Genomic DNA, 9,550 nt, shown 5'->3' with positions numbered 1-9,550 from the left:
TGGTTTTTTTTTTTTTTTTCTTTCCCTCCCCCTCCCTCCACTTAATTTCTTGTGTCTTTACCTTGATTTGTAATTGAAAAAAACGATGCTTTGGAGTTTTTGTCTTTATATTAAAGTGTATGTATTTTAATACACCGTGCTGTTGTGGAGTGTCACTGCGCCACCGGGGACGGCGCTCGCCGAGGAGTCGGGGTGTTGGGACACCCCCCCCCAACCTTCTCCCCACACCCCGTGTCCCCCAGCACTGGGGACGCTGAGGATTTGGGGTTTAGGACACCATTAGGACACCATTGCAACCCCCCCCGGGGACATTTCCCATTTAGGCAGTGATTTCACCAGCTCAATGACACTGGAACCGCCAGGGAATGGATTGAAACTTGGGGAGCGATGGCTGAAACGATTTCCAGGGGATTTCCTGGAGGATTCTTAAAATGAGATGAAGCCCCCACTTCACCGGGTGCTTGTGGAGCTCCGGGCAGGTTTGGAGGGTGGCCCAGCTCTGCTTTCTGAGTTTGTCCCCAAAGCCACAGCTGAGTGTGCGGCTCCGGGGACAAAAAGCCTCTAAAAATGACCTTGTGGAGCTGCTGGCAGCTGGGGTGACCCCCCCCCTGCCTGCAGGGCTGGGGTGAGGAGCCGCCTGGTGGGACCCCCCCAGCCCCAGCTCCACTCACTCAGAACAGCTCCCACTGCCACAAAAGAATAAAACAAGTTTTTATTGGTGCTATTCGCTGCACGAGAGAGAAATGGCTTCGGTGCACGTTCGGGGAGCCCACGCGGAGGCCACCGAACTACAAAAAAAGCAGTGACCAGTGTGAAAAACGAACAATTATCTATAAATCATTGACAGTCGATGCAGATCTCATTGTCCACAAGTACCACGTCCCTCCCTCTGATTCCTCACCCCGTTGATCCCAGTCCGTTACTGGGCCCGGCGCCGGCCCCTGTAACGTGTCACAGCATTTGGTTTCTTACATTCAGCAAAGAAATGTGGTAGAAGTGTTGGGATTATCTCTCACTCACCCAACTGTTCCCCAGAACATCCAAAAAAAAAAAAAATTAATAAAAAAAAGAAATGCCCATTGTACATAGAGTGGGGCTGGTGGGTGTCACTCCCTCCTGAAGGGTATGTGACACTGGTGACAGTCCTGGAAGGCACATGGTGGGCAACAGGAACAGTGAGGTGCCCCTTGCTGTACAATTAAGAGTGGGATTTTTTTTGCTAGAAATGACTGAATGTCGGCAAAACCCCCAGGGTTTCCTTTCTCGGTGGGTTGACTTGGTGTTTTGAAGAACTCACTGATGGGGAAAGCTGAGGAGCCGAGTCAGGACGTGGATGTTCTGCTCCTGGACCTGGCTGGTGGGAGCTGTGAGACCTGTGGGGGGACCCCACATCTGCGAGGGGAACCCCCCACATCGGTGATACCTGCTGGGGGACCCCACATCTGCAAGGGGAACCCCCTCCCCATCGGCGAGACCCCACGTCTGCCAGACCCCACGGCAGGAGAGGGAGCAGCCACTGCAGCAGAGCTCGGGTTGTGCCACCATGGAGCTTGGACCACACCTGTCCATCTGTCTGTCCATCCTCTCCGTGCAACCAGACAGACACGGCCCTTTTTCACAGTAAGTAAAGCTTCACCAGCCCGGCAGGAGCGTGCCCCTGCGCTGAGGTAAAGCAGCGCAGGCTGGTGAGGATTAAAATGCACTTTGAAGTCATTTGAGGACACTAATTCCCTAAAGCACCAGCTTCTCCTCTGTTCCTTTTAATCCCTCGTTGCTGCTTCCCCGGGAGCTGCCATCTGTCTTCAGACCTGCCCTATTTTCTGCTGCCACCCTGCCAGGCCCCAGCTGCTGGCGCAGGGCAGCTGCCCCTCTGCTTATTTTGGTAATTTCTAGAGCAAGCACCTGGAACCGTTGGAGGGAAAGGGAATATCTGGGGAGGGAAAGGAAAAATCTTGGCTTTGAGGTTAAAAATAAAGCATCGGTGACATCTGCCGCTCTCCTGGTACCCGGCAGCATGAGGTAAAGAGGAAAGGCCAGGCCACTAAAGCTCTTCTTTTGGCATTGATTCCCAGCCAAAGGGGAAGAGACCCAAAGCTTCCCTCCAAGCCCAGATCTTAGCACCAGCTGCTCCAACCCCACACACTCCCCAGGGGCTGGTCAGAGCAGCCTTTCTGCGAGCCAGGGGGCAACAAACACAGAGCCACAAACCCCCAGAGCTCAGGCCAAGCCCCCTCCCCAGCATTCACCTGCCCCAGCAGCGATTTGAGCTCCTCCCATCATCATCTGCCTGAAAACAGTACCCAGCACCTTCCCAAGGGCCTTTCCTGGAGCTTTTCCTGGGCGAGTTCCAGGGGAGCTGAAGGAATTGGGAAACTGGGTCTGCTGAAGCCCTGGGGGCAGCTGGAGGGAGCCTCTTTGTGTCTCAGTGCCGGGCACAGTTTCCCTTCCTGCAGCCAGAGGTTGAGGCTGAAGGTGCAGAGCCTCCGGGAGGGACTTTGTTCCCCAACACTTATCTCCTCATTCCAGGAGCTTTGGGGAAGGCAGCCCTTGTTCCCGGCAGCTCGCTGTGACCTCGGGGCAGTTTTCTGGGGAGAAAAGCTGCAGCAAAGGCTCAGGGAGTGAAGTGTTAATACCCAGCCTTCAAGCGCTCCCCGGGCTTTAACTTCTGCGTGCCCTGAAGCTCAACCATCCAGCCAAAGCCCAACAGCTCCTGTCTTTACAAACCCCCTCCATCTGGCTTTCCTCTCTGGAAGCTGAGTGACTGCAGGGCTTAGCCCAGCCCCCGGCGCTGCAGAGGGAGGCAGGATCCCAGCACCCAGCTCTCAGCCCTGTCCTCGCTGCCCCCTGCTCTGCAGCTTCCTTCTCGTGTGCATTTGTGAGAGTGTCTGGAGTGTGAGCTTCATCACGCCTCTAGGAATTAGCACCACCTGCCCAGAGAAGGGAAAAGAAGAAAAATAACCCCAAGAGGCTGGTGCTGGTGGCTGCAGAGATGCTGCTGCCTTGGCACAGGTCCCCTCCCTGCCAGCCTGAGCTAGGGCTGAGCTCTCCCGGTGTTAAAGGAAGGCTTCAAGCTCCTCCTCCTCCTCGCTCCACAACCTGGCCATCAGGCTCTGCCTGCAGGTCTCAGCCCCCAAAATGGCTTTGCAGTGGAGAGGGCACAGCAGGGTTAACCCCACGAGCACAGAAATGCAATCAGCTGGAGCATCCTCCTACATCTGGGGATGAAGAACCCTCCATGGCTGCGGATCCCGAGCCAGAAGAGCAGAGCAGCTCCCTGCAGGAGAGGGCAGGGAGGAAGAGGAGGGTGAAGGCTGGCCCAGGGCCTGCCCCAGCTCTGGAGGACAGGAGGCACTGGGAGCTCTTCAGTCCCTGCCTCCCCGGGTTTCACTCCCTCCCCTGCGCGGCACCGGCTCAAGGGCAGGGGCTGCAGGGAGCAGCTCCGGCTGATCCACCGCCGGGGCGAGTGGGAATGTGCAATGAATTCCCTTTAAAAAAAAAAAATCATATAAAAATATTTGGCTAATAAATTAAAAAGTCACTTGGTCACCGCTGTGGGGAACTGCTGCTGTTCCTGGGGGGGCTGGGGGTGACCCTCGGGGGGCAGAGGCCAGTTCAGCCCAGGCGAGGGGATTAATGCTTGTGTGTCCCCAGCTGGAATCGGGCTTCCTCGGAGATCCCGTACTGCTCCAGGGGGTCCTGCAGCAACACACAGGGGAGGCACCGCTGAGATGAGACAAGCAGGACTGTCCCCAGGGCTGGGCTGGGTGCTGATTCCCAGTCTTGTGCTGGATTTACCCCAGTCCAGCCCCTGGGTGCTGCTCCTGGTGCAGGAGGAGAAGCAGCCCGTGGGGAGGACAGAGGGTGGCCGAGGTCTCTGGGCTGTATTTGGCCCAGGGTGCTCGAGGAGCCTGGCAGAGCTGTGAGAGCATCAGCCCACGTAGCTCTGGTGTGGCCAGAGCTGCCTGTGACCTCCCCCAGGGAAGCAGTGGGAGCCTGGGCCAGCTCAGCCCAGACCTGTCTGGCCACAAACCTCAGGCTGCTCCGAAGAGCTGGAGCTGAGCACAACGCAGGCTGCTCAGCCTGGTTCCTCAGCCTGAGGAAGACTCAGCTCTGGCTGCCCACAGCCCCAGGAACTGGCTCACCACGGGCTCTCTCTCACACGTGTGGCAGCAAACAGCCTTCTGCAGGTGGCAGGACCCAGCATCACCAGCCCCTGCTCCAGTCTGAACCCACGGGTCACCACCTCACGCGTTGGCTTCAAGGGACTCACCTTCCCTGTCATTTTCTGGATCTCGTTCCTGTAGTAGATCAAGCTCCTCCTCATGAACTCATAGCTGTAAGAGAGGAACAGACCGTGCAGCAGGCTGAGCAGAGAGGGATGTGGAGAAGTTTCAGATGCTATTTAGAGCCAAGGGGAAGCTCGCTCGGGGGGGAGATGACCACTTCCCTCCCCGGCTTCACCACAACCCGATCCCAGAAGGCAAACAGCAGGGAGGGCACAGCACAGCCCCAGGGGGGGCACAGCCCCAGCCCCAGGGAGGGCACAGCCCCAGCCCTGGCAGCTCTGCCCACCTGGCTCGCTTCAGCGCGTCGACCCACTCCTTACACTGCTCCTCACTGTCACATTCAAAGCAGTATTTCCTCTCCGGATCCTCAACGAAACCTGCCAGGGACAGGAAAAAAAGAGATAGGGGTGGTGTTGGTGGAGCTGCCTGAGCTCTACTTTCTCCCTCCCGAGAAGAGCCAGGCCACAATTAGCATCTCTGATTAATCAAGATGATCTGTGACCAAGCTGGTAGCCCAGTCCTCTGTGCCCTCTCTCCCTTAGCCCGGGTGGCTCCTGGCTGGCCCGGAGCTGCTGCCCAGAGCTTCCAGCAGCCAGAGGCTTGGGAGAGGAGAGAGGGACTTCTCAAACTGAGAGCGACAGCTCGGAACTGAACCAGACAGACCAAGATGGCCAGATTTGGGACTGAAACGCCCCGAGCCTCCTTGCAAACAGTCACCGAGACATTTGGTAACCAGAGTGGAAAATGGCCCCGAGGAAGTGATTTTGCTCTACGCTGAGGGCAGCCATCCGAGGAGCTGAACTGCACTTGGAGAAGGCACTGACCTGTCTTTGCTTGAGGCTTTTGGGAATTTGGTACCATGCACAGTGGAAAACAAGTCCCCACGCACCTCCAGTTCTTTACCAAGACAGAATCAGGGCACCTAATTAATTTCATTGTCCCCAGAGCTCTGCTCTTTAGTGCACGGTCCACAGAGATCCAGGCTGCTGCTGAGAAGCAACTGGGTCAGGCTGCAGCAAACCCCCCAGGACACAACCTGACACCAACTCTTTTAACACTTTTCTCACAAATCCTCATTCCCCAGAGCTCTCAATGGTTCTAATCCCCCAGAAATTCAGAGCAGAATGCTTAGAGAGATGGGTACCTTCAGGCTGTTTGAGGGTCTGTTGGAGACAGCAAGAACCCCAACCTCTCCTGGCTAAAAGAGGAGAGGAGGCTCCGCACAGGAAAGCAGCTGTGCCCGACAACCAGGCCAAAAGATACGGCGATGGCCTTGGAGAAACATCCTGTTATTTTGGCCACATACCTCTCACACAATGATTAGTTGTTGGATGAAAGGCTGCTTACAAAGGACGACACACCACGAGCCAGCTGGAGCCAGGGCTATCAACACAAGGACACACAGCGTGGCGGGAGGACTGGTGCTAGATTAGCCTGACAGATGGTTTATCTGAGCCTCACTTTTTTTCTTTATTTTTTTTTTTTCCTGATAAAGTGCAATAGCACAGAAGCAGCAATCTGTCAATACCGAGCCCTCCCGGAGAGGGATTTCCATCAGCACTGAGCTGTGGTCTTGGTGTTACTGCTGCTCTCCTCACACACAGCTCTGCAAATCACAGCCTGTTTCAGCCAGAGATGAAACCCAGCTGAAATAGGAGGGACATGGAGCTGTTGGAGTTGGACCCTCTGCTGGGAGGGGGGGCTGAGAGAATTGGGGGGATCAGCCTGGAGAAGAGAAGGCTCCGGGGAGACCTTAGAGCCCCTTCCAGTCCCTAAAGAAGGGGGGCTCCAGGAAAGCTGGGGAGGGACTCTGGATGAGGGAGGGGAGCCCTAGGAGGAGGGGGAAGGGTTGGACCCTGCAAGAGGGGAGATGGAGCTGAGCTGTGGGGAAGAAGTTGTTTGGTGTGAGGGTGGTGAGAGCCTGGCCCAGGTTGGGCAGAGAAGCTGTGGCTGCCCCATCCCTGGAGGGGTTCAAGGGCAGGTTGGAGGGGGCTTGGAGCAACCTGGTGTGGTGGGAGGTGTCCCTGCCCAGGGCAGGGGGTGGCACTGGGGGGGCTTTGAGGTCCCTTCCCACCCAAACCAGTCTGTGACTCTGTGAAACACAGCTGTATGGAAAACAGCAATTAAATATGTCTGTCCTCAGGGTGGGGGACCCAACGCCAGAGCAAGAACCAGCAGCTGAGCAGGAGAAGGGCTGAGGAGCTCTGACCCCACTGTCACCAGAGAAACTAAGGAAAAAGCAGGAACTAACTACCTTCTAGGTAGCATTATTTGCTGTAAGGGGAATGCAGAGGGAATGCACACACACAACTCACTGATCGAGAAGACGTTCTCCTCCTCTTTGATGATCCTGCACTGCTCCAGCAGCAGAGCTCCGATGGGCTGGAAAAGACCCGGAGAGAGGGTTTAACCCGCGCCACCCACCAGTGAGACAGTGTTCTGAACCCACAGAGTTTTGCCTTTTAATGCCTTTTAAGCAAGTTTCATAACCTGGTGCTACTTTTAAAGCAACTCAATCTAATTGCATGGTCTTTTAATCACCCTTTTTGTGTCTGCTGACGTGCTTCATTGCGCTGGGCCCTTTGTGTTCACTAATCAGGTGTTAAACAATTCCCCTTGCTCACATTCAGTCTGGGCTTTAGCATTCCTTCCCGTGAGGCAAAGACAGGGAAGAAGTTTACCTTCCTTGCTGAGTAAATCCAACAAAGATGAAACATTTAACACACCTTGCAGGAGGTTAAGAACAGCCTCGATGAACTACAAGGGCTCAGGACAAACAGACAAATGACAGGAAATATTTGCCACCCGGCGCACACCCAGCAAGGGCAGGAGAAGGAAAGGGCAACACAAACCATAAACAAAAGCAACCCACAAGGAAATTCTTTTGTCCAAGCTAAACAAAATGCAGAGGGCAATTAAGGCAGCAGGAAGACACTGAAACCCCTGACTTCCAATGTGTTTCTGGCACAAGGGTTTGCATCAGCCTCCATCTACCTCCTGAGCTCTTTTTGATCCACTCAAGAGCTCCCCTCCCACACAGGAGGGTTTACAAACAACCAGGAGGAAAGAAGAGAGCAGAGCAGGAGGGAAGGAGACAGTGGAGGGGACGGGCAGTGCCCTCAGACATCAGGAGCCACTGCAGCGCCTCAGCCCCCGGAGAACTGCGGCTGAGTGAGGCAGAGACTAGAGACTGTGCTTCAGCAAAGGAGAAAAGGGATTTCTGAAAACAGGAGCTCAGCCTTTACCAGGGTAAAATATTTATGATGACGTCAGTCTAAAAGCCATGAAAAGCTTTCCAGTCCCTTTGTAGCACCAGCACGCACACAGCACCTCCCTTCACAAACGTTATTAAGACTGATTTGATATTCATTTTCCAACCAGAGAATCTTTAGCAACAGTTACCATGGGATTCATTAAAAAATCAACAGATCTCAGCTGTGGGAAAGCCAGAAACAGAACCCAAAGGTCCCATCCCTCACTTGTTTTTTCTAGAACCACAGAATCATAGAATGATGTGGGGTTGGAAGGGACCTCTGGAGATCATCTCCTCCAAGCCCCTGCCAGAGCAGGGTCACCCAGAGCAGGTCCCACAGGAACGTGTCCAGGTGGGTTTGAATGTCTCCAGAGAAGGAGACTCCACCACCTCCCTGGGCAGCCTCTGCCAGGGCTCTGCCACCCTCACAGGAAAGAAGTTCCTCCTCATGTTTAGATGGAACTTCCCATGTTCAAGTTTGTGCCCATTTCCTTGTCCTGTCCCTGGGCACCACTGAAAAAAGACCAGCCCCATCCTCCTGACACCCACCCTTGAAGTATTTATAGGTGTTGATCAGATCCCCCTCAGCCTTCTCTTCTCCAGACTAAAAAGACCCAAGTCCCTCAGCCTTTCCTCCTGAGAGAGATGCTCCAGGCCCCTCATCACCTTTGTAACCTCTGCTGTTCCCTCTCCAGCAGAGAGCTACAAAAATGATAGAGAATCATAGAATCCCAGGTTGGACGGGATCTCAGGGATCATCTGCTCCAACCTTTCTTGGTAGCAGCACAGTCTGGCCCAGCACCTTGTCCAGCTGAATCTTAACAGTGTCCAATGATGAGGGAAAACCCCAGCAGGGCTTCCACATGCCCAAAATAACAACACAGACAGGGTACGGCCAGAAAAGTTTCCCAGTAACAGTGAGCACTGTACACAAGTACAATTCCTGGCATAAAAAAGAAGAAACAATTCTATTTCTTTTCCTAGGAGGGCAAAACCATACGCTTCCCATCCCAGTTTGGCAGGATAAGGGCCAGTCCTACAAGCAGGCATGACAGACTCCACCTTCTGCAGTTTTGGGGGGCAATGTTTAAAGGATTCATTCCAAGCTCATGGGAGAAGCACCCAGGGGTGGGCAGAGAGAAATGCTGCTGCTTCTCACCCCTACGGGTTTTGGCCAAGGGGACGGGAGAGGAAATGTGGGTGCCCAGACCTGGCTCTTCCCCATCCCTGTCCCCTTTTCTGAAGCCCACGCGATGGATTGACAGAAACAGAAGAGAGAGGGAGGAAAACAAACAAAGAAACAAACAACAGCAGCAGCAGATGACACACCTCCGCTTCGTCTGTCCGGAAGTAGAAGAGAAAGTTGACGACGAGCTTCACGAGGCGTTTCTTTAACACTGCAAAGGAAAAGAGAGTTGAGGTGGGCAGAAGGGCCGAGCCGGCCCCCACCCTGGTGGGGGGGGCACAGAGGGAAGCCCCTTCCACCCCTCCCAGCGCCCGTTCAACAACCCACGGGGAGACAAGGTGACAAAGTCACTCTGCAGCTTCTCCAGTGGCTTCCTGGGCAGAGAGAACCCCGGGCACCACGTCACGGAGACGCCCGCGAGGCGGCCGACGGGAGCTCAGCCCCTCCCGGGGAACGCTCCGAACCCCGGGGGAGTCCCTGCCGGTGGCTGCCAGCTCCAGTGTCACCTCTGAGGGACAAAGTCCACTCAAACGCTGCAGCTCCTTGGGCGCAGGGAAGGCCCGGGACAAGGGAGGGAGTTTCTCTAACAGAGCTGGTTTGCAAGGAAATTTGCTGGGAGATTTTAGGAAAGAGCTTCCTCGGATCCCCCGGCCCCTCCTGGCCCTGACCCCACGCTGTCCCCAGCCTCACCCCCTCCCTCTGCTCCAGCCCCCCCTGAAACCTGCACCCCCTGGTCCCCGTGCTGCCACTTGCACTCCCCAGCCCTACACACCAGTCCTCCCAGTCTGTTCCCAGCCCTGCCTCCCAATACCCCCAGCCCTGCCC

At 55.2% G+C, this 9,550-nt stretch overlaps 1 protein-coding gene across 1 annotated transcript in view; it reads right to left on the bottom strand.

The window, feature by feature from the left end:
• Nucleotides 1-684: 684 nt before the first annotated feature.
• The window catches only part of PLEKHJ1 (pleckstrin homology domain containing J1), a 23,146-nt gene continuing 14,280 nt past the window's right edge, over nt 685-9,550 (bottom strand). The window contains exons 4-6 of the mRNA XM_014957965.1: nt 4,573-4,663; nt 4,271-4,334; nt 685-3,696 (exon numbers count right to left, since the gene is read on the bottom strand). Coding sequence (XP_014813451.1) covers nt 3,631-3,696; nt 4,271-4,334; nt 4,573-4,663 — 221 coding nt within the window. The 3' untranslated portion in view covers nt 685-3,630. The remainder of the gene's footprint in view (nt 3,697-4,270; nt 4,335-4,572; nt 4,664-9,550) is intronic.

This window comes from Calidris pugnax, unplaced genomic scaffold (assembly GCF_001431845.1).
Source record: "Calidris pugnax isolate Ruff unplaced genomic scaffold, ASM143184v1 scaffold255, whole genome shotgun sequence".
NCBI classification, from domain to species: Eukaryota; Metazoa; Chordata; class Aves; order Charadriiformes; family Scolopacidae; genus Calidris; species Calidris pugnax.
This window is presented reverse-complemented; position numbering and strand designations above follow the sequence as displayed.